At 45.2% G+C, this 26990-nt stretch overlaps 1 protein-coding gene across 3 annotated transcripts in view; it reads left to right on the top strand.

Moving 5' to 3' along the window:
• LOC142579794 (uncharacterized) overlaps positions 1-14795 on the top strand; it is a 79408-nt gene extending 64613 nt beyond the window's left edge. For all 3 annotated transcript variants that reach the window (XM_075690369.1, XM_075690367.1, XM_075690368.1), the window contains 3 exons: positions 3947-4015; positions 13554-13595; positions 14513-14795. In XM_075690369.1, the coding sequence (XP_075546484.1) occupies positions 3947-4015; positions 13554-13595; positions 14513-14763 (362 nt within the window). In that variant the 3' untranslated portion in view covers positions 14764-14795. The remainder of the gene's footprint in view (positions 1-3946; positions 4016-13553; positions 13596-14512) is intronic.
• The last annotated feature ends 12195 nt before the right edge of the window (positions 14796-26990 follow it).

Here is a 26990-nt window from a genome sequence, read left to right as displayed (position 1 = left end):
CAAGGCTTGGTGATGAGCCCGTGGTGAATAGAAATTTGGAATTACCATGGGAACACTCGAGTCCTACTCCGAGATGTCAAGCACGATCACATCGGCCGCGTTCCGCCCGGTCTCGTCTACTTGGCTGTTATGCCACACGGTTACGCACAGGGTGATGTCGTCCGTATAGAAGGAGTGCTGCAGGCCCAGAATGACGGCGAGTTTAGGGGGAAGTATCATAAGGGTGACGTTTAAAGAAGAATGACGAAAGAAACGAACCTTGTGGTAGGTCGCGACGGCCTAGGAGTACTGGACCCTACCTCAAACTGCCTAGCCTTATCTCGGCAGTCTGACCGGATAGGAAAGGGAATACGTAGTTGAACGAGCATTCACCGAGATTTTCGAGGGAGATGTTAGTGAGGAGGGCGTCATGCCTGATGTCGAAAGCTTCGGTTAGCTTGGCCATCGTGCACGTTGTGGGCGGGGTCACGAACTTCTCGCAAGGTTTGAAGCATGATGTCCCGCGGGGACAGTTGGGTGCAAAATGGGATCATAGTGGGGGTGGGGGAGAAAGTAGTGGTTTCGCAAGTGATTTTGGAATAGGTTGAAGAAAACGAGCTCTAAAACTTCGGTAGACGGGAGGAGAGGATTACATGACGAAATGCTTTTTTGCTCGAGAGGGGTTTACCGGGTTTCAGAATAAATATGACTTGAGCATATCCTATGGTTTGGGGTGTTTGCCTTCCCCCAAGTGGGTGGTTCATAAGGTCGCTTGACGTCGATAGGGAGGTGAGGTTAAAGTTCAGGAGGGCTTCGAGACCCCGCCGGGGTCCGGGGCCGACGTGGTATGACGTTAATTTAGTGAGTAGCGCACTTCAGCTCGCTGAAGTCTGCATCGAGGGCCTTGTTTGGGAGGCCTTCACAGGAGGGTATAGAGTCGGTGTGTGACATATTCAGATCATCATCATCATCATCAGCATGGTTACGCCCACTGCAAGGCAAAGGCCTCTCCCAGACTTCTCCATCAACACTGGTCATGTACTAATTGTGGCCATGTCGTCCCTACGCACTTCTCTATCCCGTCCGCCCACCTCTGACTTTTTGCCGCCTCCTCCTACGCATCTCTTCCCTTGGAATTCAGTCCGTAACCCTTTAGTGGCCATCGGTTATACTCCCTCCTTATTAGATGTCCTGCTCATGCCCATTTCCTTTTTTTTTATTTAAACTAAGATGTCATTAATTCGCGTTTGTTCCCTCACCCAATCTGCTCTTATCTTATCCTTTAACGTTACACCCATCATTCTTCTTTCCGTAGCTCATTGCGTCGTCCTCAATTTAAGTAGAACCCTTTTCGTACGCCTCCAGGTTTCTGCCCCATAGATGAGTACCCGTAAGACACAGCTATTATGCACTTTTCTCTTGAGGGATAGTGGCAACCTGCTGTTCATGATCTGAGAATGCCTGCCAAACGCACCCCAGCCCATTCTTACTCTTCTGATTATTTCCGTCTCATGATCCGGATCATCCGTCACTACCTGCCCTAAGTAGATGTATTCCCTTACCACTTCCAGTGCCTCGCTACCTTTTGTAAATTGCAGTTCTCTTCCGAGACTGTTAAACATTACTTTAGTTTTCTGCGGATTAATTTTTAGACCCACTCTTCTGCTTTGCCTCTCCAGGTCAGTGAGCATGCATTGCAATTGGTCCCCTGGTTACTAAGCAAGGTAATATCATCAGCTAATCGCAAGTTACTAAGGTATTCTCCATTAACTTTTATCCCCAATTCTTACCAATCTAGGTCTCTGAATACCTCCTGTAAACACGCTGTGAATAGATAGCGGTGGCGTAAATCTGCAAGCATCTCTGTGTCAATATTTTGGAATTGATCGAAGAGGTGCGCTAAAGTGTCGCACAGGGAGATCTTTGATTCCGTAGGATCAAACAAATGTATGAAATGCAACGTCTTTTTAGTACCCAGCTGCCTGTTCATGCTGTCGTATATATTCCCATGCTGTAACGCCAGACCGAGAGTCTAAACCTCGATCCCGCGCTCCATTTTCTCGATCCAACAACGATGCTGGCGGTTGTGCCGTTGATCGTTTCAGCGTGCAAGAAAGGTGGCGGGAGCTCCCGTCATGTGTAGGAGTTTGGTCTGTCTCGTGGGGTTCGAATCAAAAGCTACCGTATCTTTGTGCACGAAAGAAATACGCGTGGCGTCACTCACCTACACAAACCATATTAGTACTATTGCAACACGCCACCGAACCTAATACGCACCTAATTCTCGTGGGCATAAACTAAGTAAACAAAAGGGAGGTAGTATATAACGGGACCATGATTTATAAAGAAATATAGCATGTCATATCGTTCACGAAGGCAAGTGGTGAAATTTCCTCTCACAGATGGGAAGATCTTTTTTTTAAGTTATGTTTCTTAATGAAAGCAGTGCGTCATCGTCGCCATTCGCGCTTCGTGGCCTCAGACATTAAACACACAAGGCGATATTCTTGAGCGATCATTTTTTGAGATAGGAGTTTCACTTCCACGAGATTTTAGGAACTTGTCGAAGCAGGCAGCGAAGTGTGTTCATGGAACTCATCACAGATAGCGACCTTGGCAGGGCGCCAGAAACGCTTGTTGCCGTATACGGCAACCCATCCGACGCCCTGTCACGTGAAATCTCGCCAAAGTGAGAGTATTTTCGAAAACGATCATTGTCAAGCACAAACGGAACCTTCAGCAACTTTCAAGTGAGCGAGCTCTGCCGCCATCTTGCGATGATGATGACGCCGCATCTTACGGCTTTTACAGTAGATTGTTCCCAAAGCCGTGAAGGAGGTTTCGGTTTCATACCCGACTGTAACAAGCAGGAAATATTCTCGTCCTATTTCTTCGGAACAACGTTGCGCTTTAAATTTGACAAATACGCCACAGGAATAGAGTTAACTCGTGAACCGTGACTACACGTCATAACAAAGTCAGGGTTAAGGTGAGAGCCGGCAATGGAAGTGTGATCTTCTGTCACAAAGCAGATGTTTCCGTGTTGCCGTTCCCTCGAACAATTTGGCCGCCACTCCGAAATGCAGCAGACAACCCGACCTCCAACACTGGCTGAGTCGGGACGCAGCGCCCGCATTAAGATGCCAAAATTCTCGGCTGGCCTTCACAACCTGACCCTTGCATCCGCAGCACACCAAGCCTCCTGCAGCACACTGCATGGCGCCACGCATCGCTCCAACGAGCACGCTGGAAATTTTAGCAGAAAACTCACAGCAATATTCTGTCAGATTCGATAACTGGGTTACTTGAATAAAGAGGCATTGCTTGGCTGCTGAACTAGAGTGATGCTTTAGGTAAAAAAAGAATTCTGATTAGCCGCCTTCTGTATATATATTTCGTTGTATCGTGCTTCTGTCGACATTCAGCTGAAGCCAAAAAGTATTTAAGCATTCTCTATTGGCCGATTTTCTTTACTTGGAATACAACTACCAATAGAGATACAACCTCGCAATATTTTGCGTATATGATTGGTTTAGAGCATGTCACAGTATCTTATCATATGACTTATATGATAAATTCTGTATATAATACGTTGAAATTCTATAAAACCCAACTAATAAAATTCACACGGGGATTTCGACATCAACCATTAACCTACCATCCACTGAATTTAGAGATATCAGCGGCGCAATTGGCAATCAAGAGATTGGGTTCAGTTAGGGTTCTATTACACAATTTGGTGCGATCTTTCAGATGAATGACTGCAAAGTTATACAAGCGACTTTGTTAGTTATTCTGCAAGCTGTATATATATATATCTATATCTATATATATATATATATATGTATATATATATGTATATATATATATATATATATATATATATATATGTATATAATATGTTGCTTTCTTGCTTTATTTATTCATTTATGCCATGTGTGGCATCTTTTCGTTTATGTTTCACTAGGTTCAGCAGTCAAAGAGCAGAAGATCGACCCGCACATCGACCAGAAAATTGATGTAATGCTGGATTTGGGTAAGTCACAGTTCATAAGTTATTATTGCTATGAAATCGCATCTTGCAAAGTACTTGATGATAGTAGCCATCAGGTGGAGATAAAGCCTTTCTGTATTGCACATTCCTCTCGTACAGTTATTTCCCTAATTCAATGACCATATTATGTTACGAGCCATAAACACTTGATTTGGCAAGTTTTATAAATCTTGCATGGAATGGTACGGTAATGGGATTATTTGGAAGTACTGGCATAAATAAAACGGCGACGAAGGTGCTCTTAAAGAGGAGTATGTCGAAATGAGGTGAATTAGGGACATATTCTGTCGGTGACTGCGCTATTCTTAGTGATTCATTTCTTTTTCACGAAGGTGTCTTTGTTTAAAAAGACCAGCGTGACCATATGGTCACGTTTGTCTGCGCAGTGGATTTCAATTAAGATTAACAAAACGGCACCAAAATCACCTTTGACATGCCCTTTGACGAATTAGAGTTCGCTTTAGGGATACGAAGTTCCAGCAGCTGTCAGTCGTTTTGTGGGAGTCCCTCGCAAAGGCGGGAATAAGTGTTGCTCTGCGAGTAGCGTAGCCATGGAACACTCCAAGGGGCAAGTGTTTTTTTTTACTACTTGTTTAATCAACGTTCGGATATCCTTACCTCCGTGTTGCTCTTTGAATATGTAACCTTCGATGAGCATTTGTGAAAGATTGCTGTTTGATTTATCCATGAACAAGCGTGTTATCTTGCGCGTTGCCATACGGTCATGCTGGGCCTTTAGGCTACCTAACTTTTCATTTTATTTTTTAACTGCATTCTCATCACTTGAATGGCTGCTGGCGCGTTCCAGCAATAGTTATTTCTCATTTTATTGTCTGAATAGGTTGAGGTTGGAAGAAATAGCGATGATACGCGAAGAGGAAGATGACGACTGTGTGGGTGATTTATATTAAGCCGCCAGAGGCTAGCACTCATTGGGATGAAGACTCGGCCGATGAAGACTCAGGCGGGCTCATTGACAATCTAAGCGGGCGGCAGCTATCAGCCGGCGCTGAAACTGTTTTCACTGACAGTCGCCGCATTGGTGGATGCGACTCGGACGATGTGACATTGCCCCGGCGGGCAATGTGACGGAACATCAGAGGTTTCTTCTGCTGTAGTTGATGCGGCCATTCCTGCGAAATTATTCACTGCTTCTAAGTGGATGAAGGGTGATCTGCAGAAGAGCCTTGGCATATATCCTGACCCAAAGTTTGCTGCTTAGAGGGACTTTTCACCTGTTGAGTTGTTCGAACTCTTTTTCGACGAAACCGTCATGGAGCTGCTAGTCGAAGAAAGAAGAAAGTATGCGTTATTTTTGAATACGCCCGAACCGGAGATTACCAAAGAAGAATTAAGATAAGTTTTCTATAACGGCTCGCCAGGGAAGAACTGCTATTGGGACAGCGGCACGGATATGTGCAACACGATGTCCTACAATGCTATACAATGAAATCGCTTTGTACAGATAATGCGATTCCTGCACTGTGCGAAATACAAGCCTAACACTTAGTGACAAGTTGGCAAAGTTGCGTCCATTGATGGAACAATTGAAAGCAAGGTTTCTGGAGCACTTTCAACCTGTGCGTCACCCGAGCTATGACGAAAGTATGATTGAGTATTATGATCGCCATGGCTGCAAACAATTTATACGCGGAAAACCTATCCCCCTTGGGTATAAAATATGATGCCCAAATGGCGACAAGGGATACCTTCCAAACTTCAAAGTGTATTGTTTTTTGTATGACTTCTTTTTGTTTAACCCACTTCTGCAATAGCCCCATAAAGAGGCTGCAGTATGTATAAACAAAATAAATAAATAAGGGAAGCATTGGATCCCGGAACATGTGGAAAATATAGGAAGGATTTCGGAAAGACAGTGGCACCACTTCTTCAAATGGTCGATGAACTCGCAGCAGAGACGCACCACATTCCTTTTTTTTCTATTTCGATAATTTATTCACAAGCACGCAGCTACTGAAGTATCTCAAGCCACAGGGCTACGAAGGCACGGGCACAGAGAAGCAGAACCGTGTTCCCAAAGCGTGCGCTATCACTCGGCCAGAATTCGTCAAGCGCCAACCTTGCGGGCACGAAGAGCCCGTGCTGAGCGACAATGGGATGTTTGTTGTCCGCTGAATGTACAATTCTGTAGTAACGATCCTAAGCACAATTCAAGGCGTAGAGCCAATATCATCTGCCGACAGGTACTCTCGTGTTCAGGAGAAGCGAATCAAGACGGCCCGTCCAAACAATGCTGCTCAGTACAAGTTTTATGGGAAGTACGGACCAGATCAATGCAAATGTAGGCGCCTACAGGATTGCAATACGTAGCAAAAAGTGGTGGTGGCCGACTTTCACTTGACTTTGTAATGTGTCTATCAGAAACGTTGGGCGCTAATACGTAGCACAGGATTCAACGTCACGCAGGTGGAATTACGCAGGCAAATTGCCCAAGGCTACTTGATGCGATGGGACAATAAGCCTAGAGAACCTGGTCAATGCAGAATCCCAAAGACTGGTGGTGTCCTGACTGGTACAAAGTGTGACCAAGTGGCCCACTTTGTTGCAGCAATACCTAATGGCAAGAGGTGGTGTTGTCAATGAGATAATCGCAACAGCGCGGTGCACACACAATACAAAATGTATTACGTCGGCATCTGTATTCGATGATTTCAACCTTATCACACTAAATAAGTGCTCGACTATTCGCTATGTATGTTTCTGTGGTGTTTGATGGCTTGAAATAAATGTTTTTCACTTCTCGTATTTTGCTGTAGTGTAAGGGCCCAGTGTGACCATATGGTCACGGGCTATATTTCAAAAACTAATTAGGCAAGAGTAATAATTTTTTGCACGTGAATTATTAGTGTAAAGGGAAGGTAATATATAAGATTTATTTCAATATAGCAGGAAAATAAAAAGAAACCGGTCCTTAATGGGTTAATGCCTATATTTAGTTATTGTGCCAAGTAAACTGGCAAGAAACAAAAGGCTAGCGGTAGCCGGCAAATTAACTGGCAGTAGCCACCAATCGCGGTTCGAAGATCGATTCCTCCATCTTTAAACAGATGAATGTTACGCTGCTCCCGAAAGTTAAGAGGAAAAACCTAAAGCTTTCAAATATGGTGAGTGCGTTAAGATAAGATATCAATAATATACTTCCGCGCTTCAGTTCACGAATGATTGGAGAATTAGATGTGAACTATTTTAGAATATATCGTCCCACGTAATGTGCAGTGCATTACAAATATTGGAGCCAGCACGTGGAAACCATAGATGCGAATTCCAGTTTTATCCAACGTCTATGCGCCCACTGTTTTCTTCTGAACCAACTGCGCACTAAGTATTATTCAAACTGCGGAATCTACGTTACATGAATATGTGCTGTCTAGCAGAACAACTGCGGCAAAAAGTGCGTCCACAAACATATAAAATTGATCCTTTACATTATTTGATGCATTGCAATCGAAGTATAAGCTCCAACGTGTCGGCTGGAACCAACGCAGAATGCTTTGACCACTAAATGGCGCATAATGTGGCCTATGGTATGGTATGGTATGATGAACTTTATTAATGTGCTGAAGATCAACCCTTAGGTTGATGCAGGCGGCTCCAACGTCGGGACAGCAAGGTTTAACCTTACCGCTGTATCGTAGGCCTTCTGGACGGCCTGTACTTGATCGAAGAGAACTCCACTGTGTAGGACTCGCCGCCATCAGCCTCTCTCCTGTCACAGTCTGTGAAAGACACAGGACATTGCCAAAGCATGTGATCCAGAGTAATGATGCCATTACGACCTCTCTTTCTGGATATATCTTGTTAATAAAGTTGGGACTTGGATAAGTTCTTATCTGCAACAATCTCAGAGTCACCGCTTGAGCTCTATTGAGCTTAGCGTGTGGCAGGGGGATTAACCTTCTGTTCATGTAGTAATGCCTTGTGATTTCATTATATGTAAGTAATTGGTCGCTGTTCTCCTCCTGTATATTCTTAAGGTCCTGGTCGCGTAGTGCACGGATAGTAAGTCCTCGTGCAGCTGCGTTAGCCATCTCGTTTAAACTCTTCTGAGATGGATCGACAGACCTCATGTGCGCAGGAAACTAGCGGATTTCGATCCTTCGGTAGTCCAACTCACCGATCATCTGGGCAGCCCTTTTGGTTCCAAAGCCATTGGTAAAGTGTCTAATAGCCCATCTTAGGGGGCACTGTAAATCTTCGTCCACTTATTATTTCTTAAAGCCAATGCTATCGCTACTTGTTCCGCGACTGTCGTGTCTTTAGTCATGATTGTAATAGCATCCCGAGTGAGACCATCTGCATCTACTACTACTGCCGTAAAGGCATTCTTTCCTCTGACCCATGCAGAATCTACAAAAGCCGCATGTTCTCTGTCGTGTTCTATCTCTTGCAGAAGAGCTTTGGCCCTTGCCTTCCGTATTTCCAGATTGTGCACCGGGTGCATATTTCTGGGGAAAGGAGTCGTCTTGATTATCGCTCTTATGCTATCTTTTAGTTCTACTGTGCCTTCACCCGAAATTTGGGATTCGGTTGGGCACCACCTTACCTCTTCTAGTATTACTCTACCTGTCCTTGTTCCAGAGAGCCTCTCTCTGTGGGCAATTTGCTGAGCTTCAATTATCTCGGCTATTGTGTTGTGGAGCTCCAGTTTCATTAATTTATTATCCGACGTGTTAATCGGTTACCCCACTGTTGTTTTGACTAGACGTTTAATTAATCTGTTCAACTTGTTTAGCTCTGCCTGTGTCCAACTGAGCATCCCAGCTACATATGAGAAGTGACACAAGGCGAAAGCGTGGACCAGTCTCGTGGCGCTCTCCTCTCCCAGCCCTCTGTGTCTGTTAGTGATTCTCCGTAGTAGTCTCATTACCTCCTCAGTCTTGCTTGTGATGTGTCGTATTGTGCTTCCATTTGCCCCGTTTGCCTCCAGGAATAACCCTAAGACTCTAATGGATACTACTTTCTTAATACATTCGCCTGCCTTCGTGGTTAGTATTAACCTGGGTTCTTCCTCGTGAACATGTCCCCTCGATTTTCTACCCCGTCTTCTGTTCTTGAGTACAAGGAATTCAGACTTAGCAGCAGAGCATTTGAGTTCCATGTCTTCTAATATAGACTCTACCTCATAAATGCTCCTCTGAAGTCTCCTTTCCGAATGTCCCATACTTCCTTCAGCGGTCAATATGGTCACATCGTCTGCATAAATGGTAAAGTGAATGCCCTCTATCCCTTTTAATCCCTTTGCCACTTTTGACATGACCAGGTCGAAAAGCATTGGTGATGGTGAACAGGCTGATGATGATAATGATGATGATGATGATGATGGTTGGTTCACCACACGGTGCGCTACGCTAGTAATCACGATAGTTCTTAGATTTCCCAGAATTTATTTAGCAATTTAAGGAGCGAGGTGAATACTGTGGTGATGCTGGTGAATGTGAAGCTTGGGAGCCTTCGAGACAGAGTGAAAATCTTCCTGTACAAAAGATAACCAACCACAAGAGCACAAATTACTTTGCGTCGAGCCGTATGATCGATAGACAAATGCATGCCATTACCTGAAATGTCATTGATTTTGACACCACGAGACCTAGAACATTCCTAGAAACGTGAGCTTGCATTGTGTCATGTCCACAAAAAGTTTGAACCGCATTAACCGTGTGTGAGCGCCACTTCGAGGAGCAATTCGTTGAACGCATCATGCAGGTTCCGAGTGTGCATCTGCAATTAATGTGTGACACTATCCCTCCGATGCTACCCGGCGCTCCAGATGAAAGAAAACTCCCGTAGAAAGGATAAGCAGGACTTCGATGCTTAAGCAATCCTAAAGAAACAGTGAGGCGAATTTGCACTTCGTTCACGCAAATAGGATGCGAATAAATATTACGCATGTTGAACAATTGAAGAATGAGTATTATACACAAGTGAGTCAGCGTACGTGTTGAAAAACGGTCGACGAAATTATTCTATGAAGGCTGAAGATGTTTTGGCAAGTACGACAACAAATTTCAAAAAGCACATAGCAGATTAAAATACAATTCCAAGTGCAGCGCACGCAGTTCACACACACGCACACAAAAACACTGCTGCCTGCCCTTCAGCGAACAGGTTTCTCTTCCTATTTCCAGTTCAAGCCTTCTAAAGTATTAACCTGTGAGCAACACGAACTTGAACTTAGGAATAGCAGCACCAAGCCTTCTGTCATGCTGTACCTTGAGAAGAGCAAGAACTTGGCTTCTGAGCGTATTATAGAAAACAAAAACCACCTTACGCCGTGCTACATGTATTTTTGCTTCAGATACCTCATCTTGTTACGAATAATTGCTTTGGTGTGTTGTCCATAGGCAGGGAGCCTGAGCCTCAAATAGAAAGGCGCATCCCTTGGTCTTATCGTATATATTTTCCCTTCTAATTTCTTTTTTGAGGTTCTTGTAAATCTCCATGGTCTGATTTGTTTCCATTCGTTGAATCCAATTAATTGGTTCTGCCTCCTTAACTTTCTTTTTGATGACTCCTGGTTGTCTCTTTACACATTCATTTACCCTGTATCTGGTTGCCAACTTTCTTCACCTCTTCCTCCTTTCTGTCTGCGCGCTGTTCGGGTACAGATACTTGTGGACTTCAGCCACCCACTTATTTTATTATCTGCGTTCCTGGGTCTTCAAAACTAACTTTCCTCTTCACGTTTCTGACTTTAAAAGAGGCCCGACCCACGTATCCTTGCCCTACCTCATTTGTGGATTTAGCGTGGGCTCCCGAAGCCAACTGGCTTAGCAATATTTGGCGGGACATTTGCCGTGCTTCTAAGCTGGAGTGCTGTTGCAGGCGCATTGCAGCCTTCAAAGGCTTTCTGACAAGTAACGATGGCTGTGATCAAAACGCTGCTTGAAAATATTTCTGGGAGTAAAGTTGTGAGGATGCAATGAATGGCGAACAGCAGCAGCTGCCATAGAAAATTAAAATGTCGGCGTTTCATACATCATCTGCTGCCTGACCGTTTAAGGTATCGAGGTGTAGTTAATTCCGCTGACAGTAGAGCTAATCGTTGATGTGGTGATAAGAAACTTTGCCCCGTAGTGTACTAAATATCGAAAAATTACGCTACTCTGCAGCCATGCATAAGGAGAAAAATCTCCAGGCCAACACAAAGTGACATATTTTCAGTCTCGTCAAAATATTGCAATTACCTTCGCTACGTTTACCAGACAGGCATAGAAAAGCGAATGGCCACTTACGCACGTTCAATGAAGGTGTCCTTTATAGCGTTAAGGTTGCGTGATTTGATTATGTTTAGCTTATACTGTACGGGAAGAGTTACGCAACTTAACCATAAACATGCCTTGCGGTATTTGGTGCTGGTGCCAACACGTCAAAGACAACTTGGTTCAGTAAGCCAGGCATGGAATTCTGCACTAGTGAGTTTCGCCGCTCATGAAGACGCCAAAACTGCTGAACAATTTCACATGTTGCGCCGGTTCGCTGCTTATTCTTTGTGAATCAGGGGAATTCAGCGTTTGAGGAACCTCACAGCTAACTTGCTGGCGGTCAACGATGGCAAAAGTCTGGCTATCAGGAAAATTCTCACTGAATCAGGAGCCACGGGCGCTGTCATGGTTGAGGATGCTATTCGTTAGTGCCACTAAAGCACTATGCATGGGCAGCTCGGCAAATAATGCACCGTAACAGAGCATGCGTAAGGACGAGTAACATTATAAGCTAAAGCGTGCACGCATTCAATCAAATATATTTCAACATCTACGTGAAGCTTTTTGGTTATGCGCATGCGCATAAGAAAGTTGTTTACTGGGTGGCCTGTTCTAGGTGAACAGAGTTAGCCTCACAGTTCACACTTCCGCGGCAGGCACGGAAAGTGCCAGTATTTACATAAGTCGGGTGGATGTTTTCGAAGTGTCTAAACTGTACACATTTAAAGAATTAATATAGGTTAAACTTGTACGCTCTTCAAGGATAAACTGGATGGGATTGCTGCGGCACAATTGAGCGGTAACCTAATTCTGCGCTGTGGAATTTTTACTGTAAAGAACCATTGTGTGGGTTCCAGAAATGCTGCAATAAGTGAGAAAACACATAAATACAAGTTCGCGCATAAAGCGCAATTTGTAACTAGTGGAAACAGGTGAGTTTTCCGGCGTACTATGCCAGATCAATGAATATGCAGTTAATATTATGATCATCATGGTAACTCTTGCCTCCCACTTTTGTCGTATACTTGTTGAACATTTGCGAGGTTTTGATTTCACTACCTTCTTTATCATGACGTCAAGAAACATGCACCGGAGAAACGTAATGAAAAAAGTTGCATGAACGCAATGAAGCCATTTATTTTATTGCTTTTGACCCTTGACACCATTTTTTCTGGGATTTTAACGTCCACAACAATTTAAAAGAATGAACAATGTGGTGGAAATGCAATGTTCAAATTATATAAAGGAATAAACTGCAGGGTACCTAAGCAATGCTCACTGTATCATGCATCCTACGCGGAGCTTGATGCTTCAAGCTGCCCATAAGCCTTGCAAAGTGAAATGAAAATTTAAAGTTGTGTTTTTGGATGGTGGAAAGGCTCAGTTGTGAATAATTCAATAAAACAAATATTAGCTTTTTACTTACTATAAAAATTAAGTTTGATTTATAGAGCAGTTCACTTATTTTATACTGTGCTGTGCGAGGTCGGAATTAGAAGCGAATAAGTCCATCCAATTTCCGTTTATGTCGCACGCTGTGTGTGCTTTGCAAGGTTAAGGAGGTTGACAGAGGGTTTTCGAGAAGGATGTTTAGAAGACGGTAAAGTTCGTCAGATAAAGTTCGAATCTGGTCCAATACACATCAGATGTAAAAAAAAGAGTGGAAGGTATACTCAACGAATTGTGGTGAACTACGGAGAACTCTCTGGAAATGCCGTACATAAAATTTATTTCAATGTGTATTTTAGGGGTGTGAGTCAAGGTAGCAGGGTCTCATATGTAAAGACCCCCCGTACTTGTCGTGTGGTTTCTTCTTGCGCTAGCGTTCAGTAGCAGCATATTCCTATGTCGAAAGCTGTTCTCAACGTTTTCCGTTTGGTTTGAAGAGAGTAGGATCATCACGCACCAGATTTGGTCTGCTAGCAAGCGGCCAGTGTCGTACCAAATAATCCTTGAATGGCGATACGGACAATTTCTTTCAAATATCCGTTGTACGGTGTACATGTTATGGCAATGAAGCGCTTTTCCTTTTCTTTGTTACCTAAGAAATAGGCTTGGCGTCACCGATTCCAGAGCTTCTGTCACTAACATTCCCGTTTAGCTAACAGTGCCTGCATATCTTCGACCTCTGAACAGGATGAGTCTTCTGGACGCAACAATATTATGTAATGTTAACCTGTTTCAACTATGCATTTCCCTTTGCCTTTCTAGGGATTATCTGACTTTCTTTAGGCGATCAAATGTTTACATTTTCACACGCAGCACATGTAAAGTATATATGTTTTATATATGCTTAGCTCCCAGCCCCGATGCGGAAGGCCCAGACACTGGATATAACGGTGAGTATAGCCTTTTACCCCGTTTTGTTGGCAGCATTCCTCCAAATATAACACTTAAATAGTGAAGGCGTGGTTCTTCAGATCAGGTTATTGCAGAGCTGCCAGTGCTTTGTAGCTGCGGTTCGTTCGCACTCAGTGTGATTTAGGCACATTTACTTCTTTTACATTTAGGAAACGCACTAGGTCCACTATTTTCTGAGATCGTTTTTTGATAGCCTAATGTTTTAAAATCATTTCAAGTCGAAAGTACACTCTAAAATCTAGCACACTACGGCTGAACTCCAAGTAGAAATATTTTGTGATCGTTGGTTGCATTCTTATATATATATCTGACTGCAAATATATTTTTGATCTCACAAAGTCCCCACACATAAACAGCTGCGGCTGGAGGTGTCGGCACCCAGTGCTTGTTATTAAAGCCCATGCGCAGATATTTAATGGGGATACATTTAGGACCTGGATATGAGAAAATTTTATGGTTATATTCGTGGAAGTATGTTGCACAACTGATGATATGGCGGTTGAATAAAGTCTGTCAGTTAAAATTGGCTTGCAGACGTGCGTGTCTCTTGGGCGTAAATGAAGAAGATGAAAAAGTCGGAGGAAAAGGATGATGCACATGGTGTTGCGCCCAGCAGTTGCACTTTATTTATGGCTTAGCGATGGAGCCCTGCGCATGAAGATCCTGTTATTAGATTCTGCTGAAAAATAATGTTTTTTTAAACCAAATATTCACGCATAATACCGGCAAATACCATACCGCTTGCAAAAAATGTTGAGCTTTACGCGAAAATTCATTCGCAATTGTATTCAACAGGCCTCAGTAGCTGACGTACAATTTCCGGCCTGTTTACTGCGTATTTCAGAAATGGATACTTCATTCAGTCTGCAAAATAAATTCTCTCCGTCTTCATTAGGTACAGGCATCTCGGGTAACCCAAGTTCCATAGACGGTGCGCTCATACAGATAAAGTGCGGTGATTGCAGCTGCGGGCTTCCTGTGAGAATGGAACAATATGGACGAGCAATGGGCTGCACTCAAGCGGTGAAAAAATTCATTTGTTCTTGCCCACCCAGAATCTGCTATATGAACCACATTGCGAAGTGTCTACAAATGTGGGCCACCGGAAAGTGCAAGTCGCAACACCTATTCGTCACTTGCCTCTAATCTCGCAATAAAGGCCTCGTTAGCAAACTGCGCCCTTGTGGTGTGACTGTTCTGTGCTTCCACGCCGAATTTTTCGGCCAATATCACACCGATATGGAGGCACCGCTGTTGTCTAAAGGCAGGTATGTATTCCTGTGGAGATCGTTTCAATTCTATATGGATTATGTAGCACGCCATTAGCGTCTCTCGATTGTTACACATTGGCTCACCGCGCATTGCCCTAGTGCGGTTTGTGTCATCGGTGGCAGTACTACAGCAGACAAAATTTTCTGCTTTCACAAATAGGTAGGTATTGCAGGGTGTCCACCGGCCGGGAAAACCGGGAATTCTCAGGGATTTTGAATAGTCTGGGAACACTCAGTGGAAACTCAGGGTATTCGTGCTTCTATAAGGGAAATTAGCTTTAATTTTATTGAATGGGAACGAAAGTCGCGGTAATGCTGGTTCGAGTAACAAAGAGGAATCGTAACGAATCTTCTTTGACGCCGTGTCGTCGGCTGGAGGAGGTGCCAGTGTACAGTCAACGACCGACTTTGGGGGCGCCCGATAATTCTGACAGCTTCGCGGCACCACCGCGTACACCATAGAGTCAATGTCTGACATTTTGGACGCAAGAACCCTTCGCCCACCGATTTTCCGGGCTTATTGCCGTGACCAAGGTCCGAAATTTCATTAATCAAGCAAAGCCTCCACCGCTGCAATTTTGCTTACCTCGCCGCCTAGAACAGTGCTCTAGCACGCAGATCCGCTTGCAGCTGTAGCCACCATCGCGGCAGCGCTAGGCCTAGCTGCTTCGACGTTCGCTGCTAAGCTTCTTGCCGTTCGGTGCTGTGTTTTTCAATGAAAGAATTCGCCGCCGTCAGCAATGCGACTCCGCCTTTGTGGTCCTCGCTATTAGCTTCGATGCTCGGAAAGCACGGCGCGTTACATAAGGCTGGTTCGTGAAAGTTATCTTCGCCTTGGTACAGACATGTTGCGTAGTGAAACATAAGCCAAGTACTGCAGTGAAACATAACAAGCGTTGGAAGGGGCAATTGTCACGGCACGCAGTATGTATTCCTTAATCATACAGGCATACACTCCAATCTCCTGTCACAGTATGAGCACCATCATGGCTAATAAGTGTACTGGCACGCATTCAGAGCTTTTTCGCATGTGCTTGTGGTGATTTGATCCCTTAAAGGGACCCTGAAATGATCTGGCGATATTGTACAAACGTTCTGAGTCCATAGAGTAGGCCCTTCTGATCACTAATTGATGCATCTAAGTGCTCCGCGTAGAGCGCGTAATTTATTATAAGGTTTTAAAAATGTACATTGCTGCCGATCGCAGCACAGTGCTCGGCGGGATTTTTAGCCGCCCCTACCCATCTGACGTAAATCACCCTATGGATGTCAGTAGGGCGAGCTATCCGATTGGGTGCCCAGGGCGCGTCATCGATAATTTTTCCATCTTTATGGTGAACGAATGATGTTCGTAGTAGTTGCAATGTTAGTTAATTTATTTCTATAAAAAGAAAGTAAGAGAAAGAGAATGCACAAGAACAATTTCTCACTAATGAACTTCCGGCACAATGTAAGCGTCGTCTGCTTGTGTTACAACGTGCTCCATGTTGATGAGAGCTCCGCGGTCAGAGTCGGTCTCAGTCTTTTCGCAAGGACTATGATTCGACTTTGTTGCGTTGCGGACGGCAAGCGTAGTGACTGGAAATGTGTCAAGCTGGGACATCGTGTCCCTCTGCAAGACCGCAGCCGAGCGGACTGGCTGCAGTGCATCTTACTGCCTCTATCCGATCGGCGCCAGGATTGGCGTGTTGTGGCCGTGATTTACACCGGAAGATTACTAACCCAATAGCGTTTTGCGAGTCCTGTATAAGGGTAAACGCAAGCGCAAGGGGACAGGGCCTGGCCGTCTGACCGTGTCGTTTCACGGGACGAGCAAGAGCGCAAATGTGAATGGTCTGCACAGTGCAGCCAGCTGGTGACGCAGAGCTCTGTCACACACAGTAGCAGTAACGAAATGTATTCTTCTTTGCTGCTGGTGTAAATTTTTCACAGGGGTGTAATCGTTAACACATTGTTTTTGCAAATGTTTAAAATGTTTTACGCTTGGTTAGAGCAATATTACCGCTTTGTTTGGCTCGTTCTGCGCCAACAGGTGTCTGGACACTGCAGACCGATCAGGCCGCACACGTACGTCTACGATAAGGTTCCTTCATGAGCTTGAGTTTATGCCTCCAGCCATCCGTCGAAACGCCTAGCTAGCCTGTGATTTTTGGAATACCAGACATGTTCGGCGGTGCGACAGGATGCTCGCAACGCACACTAGTTCGATAGGTCTCGCATGGGTTGGTCTTCCAAGCAGCTGGTGGAGAGTTTGGAGAGGCTTCGTGCGCTCGCTCCTAGAGAACCGGAAGTTGACGACATGATGTGCCATCATCGCGCAGAGCCAGTGAAGGTGGAGGTTAGCCCCGATCACTCGGCGAACAAGTTGACGAGAAAATTCATGACTGTGGAGGAGGGTAACTTATATTCGTCTGTAGCTCTCTTATAATGAGACGTTTCACACAAATTGTGGTGCGAATGATTAACTTTAGCTGTGCAATACGCGTCTACAAAATTTGTCCGAATCGTTTCAGGGGCCCTTAAAGGACAGTAAAAGACCTATATTTAGGTTGTCGAACAGCCAAATTTTTTTTATGTTTTCGCGGCCCCTAGAGAGTATTGAAAATCGTACGTTCACTGTACAGCTGACCAAGCGGATGGTTCAAATGATTCGTGAAGCGAACGTGCTTCGGCAGGAGGACGAGAACAGAAACGGCTCTCGCATTGAGGAATGAACGGGAAAGGAGGCATGCCGCCGCTTCTTTACAGAAACTTGAGATAAAAAAAGAACAAAGCGTATTGGCTGACACCGAGATGCAGGTGTCCCTCATTCAAACCAAAATAAACTATTTCAAGCAACGAAACGCAACACTGAGGCGCTGTGCGTGATGTGAGAGCACGTCTGGACAGCTGAAGGTGACTTAACAGCTGCTGAGAGAGAATTTCACTTGTGACAAAGTTCGGACGTCATACCAATGAGCTCGTAATCAATAGATAGAAATAGCTCATGTTCAAAAATATTTGCTTCTATGTGCATCTCCTTTTTATTCATATTTGAGAACGGTGGACTCGATTCGCAATTGCTTTTACCAATCTTTTCGAAGACATCTTATTGGCTGAGCATTTCACAAGCCAACTCACACCCCCGTTCTGTTTTCTCATTGAATAAAATGAGCACTACTCCTCATTAGGAAAACTGGAAGTAGTTTTTTTTTTATTTTTAACATGGTTACTAGAGAGTGACAGCATCGGATGACATGGTGTCAGCTCGCCTTGACATAAAACAAAGATCTGTGTCACTTGGCGAATATTGCAAGGACACTCAGAGAAAACCTGGAGAACTCAGGAAATTCGGAAATGTCAACTTGGTATGATGAGCGATATTAAAAGAGAAAAGAAAGACATAAGTACAGCGCCGTTACTCCCTCTCGTGCAAGGGCACCTCCACAGCGCTTTACGGGTGGGAGAAGGTGATGAAAAAGAGTAGGGAAGAAAATAGTGTATAGAGGGGAGAGAGGAGCCGAGCAGTAAGGCAAGTCAAGGAAGTCACGACCGCTACAGCCGTTCGTACAGGCCGTCCAAGTAGTCGAGCAGCGTCGTGAAGGCGCGCCCGATCGCCGGGGAGTGAGCCAACGGGAAGGGAAGTACCTCGGGGCTGTCGCACGGCAGGCCGAGGCCTCTGTATTCATAAGATCCACCGCTTTCATTTGTAGGGGGGCATCTGTTTCCGCAATAAGTGAACCGAGGGAATTGCTGATGATCCGCTGAATCTTTTAATTCGTACGAAATGTTAGGCCGTGTTTCCTTTCACAGAATTTGAGCCCCTCTGCAATACTCAAAAGAAATTTTTCCTGAAATGAGTACGATAATCGTTGCTTTGATGTGCATCATTGCGCCAATCAGGCTTTTGAAACTTCAGGACTGCTATTCAGTGGACGGATAACGTAACTACAGACATTGTAACGCTTCAGAGAGAATGGTAATTATTTGCGCCCACAACACTTTTAATTAGACTTTGCGGATGTCATACCAGTTCACCGCGTAGTAGTAGCCGAAGACCGGCAGATATGCCAAGGAAAGGGTCAATTGCCAAGCAAAGTGGCCTGCTGGTGGTTAAGATTCCTCGTCTTTTTACCTTCTCATCGCGCGCACGCTTTTCTCTTTCTTTGACAGGCACAATCTTTCGATGAAAGCAAAATTACCTACCTTGACACGCATTTTTTCACACAGTTCAAGCACCTAGTTTGTCTAAATAGGTCTGGCTATAAGAACAAAGAGTTCGTTGCTTTACTTTGAATGAGTGGACGCGATCATGTGGACTTCTGAAAACCTCCATGACCTTTCATACAGTTGTCAGGATAAGGCCCCACAATGCACGACCATGACATTGCTTACCTTTAACTTCATTGCGGGTCTCGCGGCTCCAGATGAGGTGATTGCAGTTGCAGAAGATATTTCTTTCCTCATCGCACCTAAAAGTTGCCCGTTCGAAACATTCGCTGGGCATTTCGCCGAGTGTCATATGTTCAGCTTGAGTTTGCTATGACTTTTACTGTATGGTATGGTACACTAGTGTGCCGACGTCCATGCAATAGGTTGGCTTCCATGAAAGGGCAGGCTTCGTCTGTTTGGGAAAGGCCTGGTCTTGATAACTGCTTCGAATTCTGTCAGATCTGGATGACTTATACAAACTTTACGCAGGCTCTGCCGAGAATATTACGGTGCGCAGCCTTCTACGATTAGAACAGTCACTCCCGCCATTCACTACCCCACCGACTGGTATTAAGCACAATAAACTTCAATGAAGTCTTCTTGTCGCTGTGTTTTTCTACTAACACGTGAATTTTTCGATAGGTCCGCGCATTGCCAGCATAGATATCACTAGATAGTCCCCTTCGGCCGACAAGCCGTCACAAGCAGACTATGATGACCTAAGGGGTCATGCAGGAGCTAAGCGGGAAGTGGAGTACTCGCGAAAGAGCACCGTGAAAAGCAGAACGCTACACTTTCCATCTTCGGCTTGTGTCCCTGCAAGAGCGGGACGATAACAACGGAAGCAGCAAGTTCGAATGGTGTTGTCGCCGTCATCCGTTGACTTCGTTGCGGTGCGTTAAGAGTCATTCCTCGACCGTGCAGCGAAATATTTGGGCACATAACTGCAATGAATCCCCTTCTTTAATAGGAGATGCACTCGGTAAATCCAGTGCCACTCTCTGAGTTGCGTAAGCGGGTCGCGTACGCCCCTATGCTGAAGCTGGCGAAAAGCTCTCATGACTACCAGCGTTGAGTAGTAGTGATTTTCTGAGCCGATGATTGGGTTATTCTGTTTTTCGGGAAATCCATAAGCGACGAACATCAACCGGCTCTGAGAGTGCCATGGTTGTCTTTCGCAAATTCGCCATAAGAGACGCGAATCCCATTGGTCATCCTTGTACTTTGCAGAAAAGTTCTGTGAATGGTCGTTACGTTGGGTGCAGTTAACCCAATAGTGCTCAACCCGTAGTACTTCTGTTGCTGTCAGGTGGCCAATATCTTTTGTCAGGTGTAGGCACTGGTCCTTAAGTCTAAACACCCATGCTGCGATCCTCAAAAGTTGCTGAATCTAGATGAAACGCTAAATGTCTATGATTAGATTGAAAATTTTCGTTGCCGTTGCTGCATGGACATCCGCAATCTCAATTATTTTCGCGATCAATGAAGTGTGGGCTGCTAGAAAGGGCACTTGTTTATTGGTCCTTCTAACCTGTTCGCACCATCCGGCACAAGGAGCTAGAAGTCACTTTTTCAAGAAACACACAACACGTCACTAAATCAGAATAATTCTTTGATAAGGGGGTATCTCCGCAGCGACACTTCTGTTATCTAACTCATCCGATTGGCCGCTAACTGCTTTTGTTTCGTGCAGTAATCTTGCTTCCAGGAAACTACCGTCGTAAAGTCGTTGCACATATCATTCTCAAGATGAATGCTACTACATGCAACTATTCACGTAGGGCGGCAGTCGTGCGCCAGCCATCGCACCTAAAGAGCCCCGAGCTCATAGTGTCGTTCTGCTATTAGGAGCCAAATGTCACTTTCCGATCAGAAGGACAAGTACTTATGGCACGTCCATCACGCCGTGAATTGCATGTGCCTACGCGACTGGGCTGGTGTCAGAGAAGACGTGGAATTGCATCTCATTGGCCAACTTCTCTCCCCCAACAAAATATCAAGGAACTGCTAGTTCTTGAATTTGCAAGAGCTGTTAGATCCAGGCTTGAATTCATGAAGGTGTTTGGGTAATACATCGTCCCTAGTTGACTCCGCGTTTACACAGCTTTTGTTACTAGGTTTCGGTCCCATGTGTTCAAAGAAAATGGCGCATCTTCCTGAAACCTCTGCCATATTCACCATTCGAAAACTAGACCATTAGGAGATGTGACTGTTCACGTCTCAGTAGAAAGCTGTCTTAGATACGCTTTTATAAGGTCTCGTAAAAGCTGCACTTTCGCCCGAAAGGCGAAGCATCGATTGTGATATTAAATTAGTATACATATTTAATAATTAAGGATGATAAGACATACACGAAATCGTAGCAATTCATACAAAGGAAACCCATACGGGATCCACGAAAGAAAAGCCTCGTTGTTCGTGCTGGTCCGGGACTATATATTCGTCCAGGTCCGGGACTCTAATCCGGGACCACCGCCATTGCGGGGCAGCCGCTCTACCATCTGAGCTAACCAGGCGGCTAGCAGACGACAGGGCGAAGTCGAATTTGTCAACAACTCGAATTTTGCGTGACCTTCCCAGAACTTTCCATTTGCCATTTGCTAGCTGCCTGGTTCAGTCAGATGGTAGAGCGGCTGCGCCGGAAAGGCGGTGGTCCCGGGTTCTAGTACCGGACCAAGACGAATTTTTCTTCAACTGCGAGGCCTTTCTTTCGAGGAAACCATATGGGTTTCCTATGTAGCAATTGCTATGATTGGGTGGATGTCTCATTTTCCCTTAATTAACGACAACTCTGCAACTTGCAGGTTTCCGCAGAGCTATTACGTGAAACATATATACTAAGCAAGTATAGTCAATTTATGGGCCGTATATCATTGAAAACATTCACTTACTAAGTAAATTAGCAAGCGTGATGTCATCGCGCACAATCAAGCGTAAAAAAATCATATTTGATGAGCGGGGGCACTCGATGTCAAAACGCTGGTGTGAGCATGCGCGTCTGCAGCAGGGAGCGAAGTGACCTTCGCGCTGTGTATTGCTTATAGGCAAGAATGGCGAGAACACAGCGTGCAACAAGGTATGAGTCGCCAGCAGATCCCTTTCGAGATAACGCACGCGCGAGCACACGCGGCCGTGTAAAGTACGCACTTGTTGGCGAAGTCGAAGGCGCTCGGGATTCCCGCTTTCCTCCATATATTGCGCGCGAGATTGAGCCGCCATCGACAGTTCCCCTTGCGCCCAATCGCTAAATGCGCAGTTGCTGCCGGCGTACAAGGCCGCCCCCCCCCCTCTCCTCCCTCCCATCCGCTCACGGCCTTTCGCGCGACAGAAGACACGTTTGTTCTACGTCGCGCGCGGCAGATTGAGCCCCGATCGTCCACTGCCCCGCACGAGGCGTGATGACGATGTTATCGACCTTGGAATATATACAGAACATCATGGCGACGGCAAAAACGTGCTGGAAGTGTACGCTTAATTTCTATCGCAATAAAATGTGCGAATAATCAACCAAGATATGAGACGATACAGCGGAATTTCAAGTGTGTCCGCCGTAGTTATTGGTCTCGTCGGTCGGGTGCAAAAACAAGCAGCTTACTGAGAACAAGGAGCTTCGCTGACCTGGAGCACGTTGTAGCTATGGAAAATCTCTTCCGGAATATGAACGCTGGCTCGGCGGAGCTTGATTTGAAGAAGTGACTATTTGCAATGAGCTACCGACCGCTCTATACACAAGTGAGTCAAGCGGTATCATTTAATGAAAACTTGAGGGAAGAGAACAGCAATCTACAATAGGTAGCGAGGCACTAGCTGGAAGTGGTAAGTGAATACATCTACTTAGGGCACGTAGTGACGGCGGATCCGGATCATGACACGGAAATAATTACAAGAATGACAATGGGCTAGAGTGCGTTTGGCAGGCATTCTCAGATCATGAACATCATCATCATCATCATCATCATCAGCCTGGTTACGCCCACTGCAGGGCAAAGGCCTCTCCCATACTTCTCCAACAACCCCGGTCATGTACTAATTGTGGCCTTGTCCTCCCTGCAAACTTCTTAATCTCATCCGCCCACCTAACTTTCTGCCGCCCCCTGCTACGCTTCCCTTCCCTTGGAATCCAGTCCGTAAACCTTAATGACCATTGGTTATCTTCCCTCCTCATTACATGCCCTGCCCATGCCCATTTCTTTTTCTTGATTTGAACTAAGATGTCATTAACTCCCGTTTGCTCCCTCACCCAATCTGCTCTTTTCTTATCCCTTAACGTTACACCTATCATTCTTCTTTCCATAGATCGTTGCGTACAGCAGGTTGAACAGCAGGTTGCTATTATCCCTCAAGAGAAAAATGTATAATAGCTGTGTCTTACCAGTAATCACCTACGGGGCAGAAACCTGGAGGCTTACGAAAAGGGTTCTACTTAAATTCAGGACGACGCAACGAGCTATGGAAAGAAGAATGATGGGTGTAACGTTAAGGGATAAGAAAAGAGCAGATTGGGTGAGGTAACAAGCGCGAGTTAAGGACATCTTAGTTGAAATCAAGAAAAAGAAATGGGGGGGCATGGGCAGGACATGTAACGAGGAGGGAAGATAAGCGATGATCATTAAGGGTTGCGGACTGGATTGCAACGGAAGGGAAGCGTAGCAGGGGGCAGCAGAAAGTTGGGTGGGTGGATAAGATTAAGAAGTTTGCAGGGACGACATGGCCAGAATAGGTACATGACCGGAGAAGTATGGAGAAGTATGGGAGAGGCCTTTGCCCAGCAGTGGGCGTAACCAGGCTGGTGATGATGATGATGATGATGAGGTACTCCGGGCCAAGTCATGAAGTCCCTCACGGAAACAGCCACTCTACTTTGGAAAGAAGATGTGGCACTTCTTCTTTCTTGACACAATTCGCCCGAACTCTTATAGACTAAATGTCTACAAAACATTTTTAACAACAGATAGGTGTCTTGGCGCAGAGGAAGCTCTGCGGCAGAAAAAGCAGTCATATCTAGAGGGTCTCGATTCATCGGTACCAACGGCTGCCTCATCGCAGCGGCTGAAAACTGGGAAATGCGCAGCATATGTGAGAGGAACTCGATCAATCGGTATGCTCAATTTGTGCCAAAAGAGCTTACCGCTCAAATTCGAAAGCTTAAAAGGTTGAAAGAAGTGGAAAACGTGGTTAAATGATAAAAGCTTCAAAAAGGAGTGGACATATTGCTTGAATAGGAATAAATTACTATCATTATTATTGCAAACGTAAAGCTGAAATATTGCAGTTCCTCATATGAGAATGAGCATATAGTCGACGAACAGGCCCAGCATATCAAATTCAAGAAAGTTATTGCAAAAATCCACACAGAAAGAACAACGCGGAAAATTTTTAACCCGTGTAAGATTTAGCGACAGATAGTCACTTAACACAATTCGCCCCAACTCTTTTAGACTAAACGTTTACAAAACATTTTGAACAACAGAGGTGCCTTGGCGCAGAGGAAGCTCTGCGGCAGAAAAAGCAGTCACATCTAGAGGGTCTCGAGTCATCGGTGCCAACGGCTGCCTCATCGCAGCGGCTGAAATGCATTCAAGATCTTCAACTATTTTTTCGCAACAACAAGTACGTGTGTTGAGTCCATGTGTACCAATGTACAGTTCCTTCGTGCCGCAAAAATCAGCATAGCCATAGGCAAACATATTTTTGCAAGTTCTACGCATTTATGTCATTAGAGTATCGCTCTGTCTTTCGCTTCCCACGAAAGTGTTCTGCTGTCGCGATGGAAACAATCCTACAGAAAAAAATAAAAGAGAAAAATGGCCCAAATCTAGCAGTGTTAGCTGGCTCATGGTCTAGGCCGCGAGTATTTTGACAAAAAGGAGCAACAAAAGTCTAAGCGTCAGTATATTTGGCGCCGATAGAGAAATACAGTTGGCAAGAGACTTGGTATCTTCTCTCGAGGTAGTCGGCCGAAGAGTCAAAAGAGTGGCAGGCTAAGGCGGAAGTCTTGCATTGTATTTTACTAGCAAACTTTTTATAGCTCTGAGCAAAGCTACTCTCACCCACCTAGAAGGGCAGAGAAAAGCGTGTGTGGCCTGAAGCGTAGGCTCCTAACGCGGTATCAACCGAAGAAACACCGCTAGAGGTTAGCAAATTGAAAGCACACGTCTCTCACAAAATTTTGTAGTACGGACTGTCGGTAAAAAATACATATACGGCTCCAAACTACGCTGGAAAGGTGCTTAGCCTTCACAGCTGTGGTATCACCTGAACCTATGCACCAATGTGACGTACCATTGAACGACTGAGCAATGCACTACATGTAATGTTTGACAGCAAGACAATGAAGTATACTGTACCAAATCGAACTTCTGTATTGTCTTGCCGTGCTCGGAGCGTGTGCTGAGCCTTTGGGGCACGAACCACTGGATGCTGCCCCCTTAAGCACGACGCCGAAGTGCACAAAGGCGCTGCTCTTCCCTTCGTCGCTCATTGTATTGGTGCTGCTATTCAGGCGTTCTAACTGTGCATGGCGTGCTTTGGGCAGGGATCGCTGCGTCCTGCATAGCCTGAGCACGACGCCGTTGGGCACATTGGAGCTGCTGTGCCCGTCGCCGCTCATTGTGTTCACGCTGCTCTTCGGGACTCCTAACATTGCGCGGCCTTCCCCTAGCGCTATCACCGCACAAAGAAAATCAATTGCTAGGCGGGTTCTTATTTTAGATATGAAAGTGTCATGAAGCCACTACCTGCTTTGTACGGTACAGTTGCTGCTTCCTGGCAACTACAGCTTATGCACACGTAATCCTTACGGCGAAACGCATGTGCAGAACGCTGCATGCTTCGCATTGTTCCGACAGACTTCATCATCTGCCATGTGGCTTAGACAATTGTTTTGTGCTTTTCTTTATTGGAATGAACAATGGGGTGTGCCTTGCAAGCGTGACTCCAATGTAGATAGGCGCGTTTCGCTTCGTTTCTCGAAATGGTTTTTTTTTTCGACGCAGACCAATAAATCCCAGGGTCCTAGTCATGTACGGCTTAGCTCTTAAACGTGCGCTAATGCGATCAACGCCTGCATTAACGTGTCTGGAAGGATGTTCAATATTGTTCAAAAAAAGGATAAGTATTTTCCTGGAGCTTCTGCCATCATTAACTGCCGATAACTATGTGATTCAAGGGACTGACGGCACGGGTCTCAGTCGAGGACTGCATTGGCGCTTGTATTTATTAGATGTACTTTAACAACTGTTGTCTGGCTTTCTGTGGCTGCGCAATAGTTCGCAGGTTCTATTCATCACCCCGTCAGAAACTATCTGCAAGATGGAAGACACCTCCTGTAGTGCGCATTCAAATGACGGTTACACTGAAAACAAGTTTCAATCCTGAAAGCATCACTTGACTTTTGCGTGCTGATTTCGCAAATTTAAAAGAAAATGTTGTCTTTCTGTTTGCTATCTACCACCATCCATCACTGGCTCTGGCCATGCGCTGCTGAGAACTGGTCGTTGGTTCAATCCAAACATAGGAGTTCAATAGGTGAAGCGCCAATAGTGACGGCACACAAGAAGAAATACAGACAGGACAAGGCGCTACATGCAACTGACAGTTGCAAGTAGCGCGTTGTCCTGTCTGTATTTCTTCTTGTGTGCCGTCACTATTGGCGCTTCACCTATTGAAAGCTATGCACCAACTAGCCCCACAACGTGTTTTACTGCAAACATAGGCGACTCGCTTTTTACGGCGATGGATTGCAAAATCGCTTCTATGCCATGTTTTGGTTGCGCCTTGAAAGACCCCTGGTAGTAAAAGTAATTTTGGCCCCTTCTAGTAGCACCCCGAATTACCCATGTGCAGTTTTGGGATGAAAAATTTGAATGTTGATATATCGATTTTCAAACCAAAGTTTTCTTGGCCTAACCT

The sequence above is a fragment of the Dermacentor variabilis genome, chromosome 4 (assembly GCF_050947875.1).
Source record: "Dermacentor variabilis isolate Ectoservices chromosome 4, ASM5094787v1, whole genome shotgun sequence".
Classification (NCBI taxonomy): Eukaryota; Metazoa; Arthropoda; class Arachnida; order Ixodida; family Ixodidae; genus Dermacentor; species Dermacentor variabilis.
The sequence above is the reverse complement of the archived record's forward strand: the minus strand, read 5'-3'. Positions and strand labels throughout refer to the sequence as shown.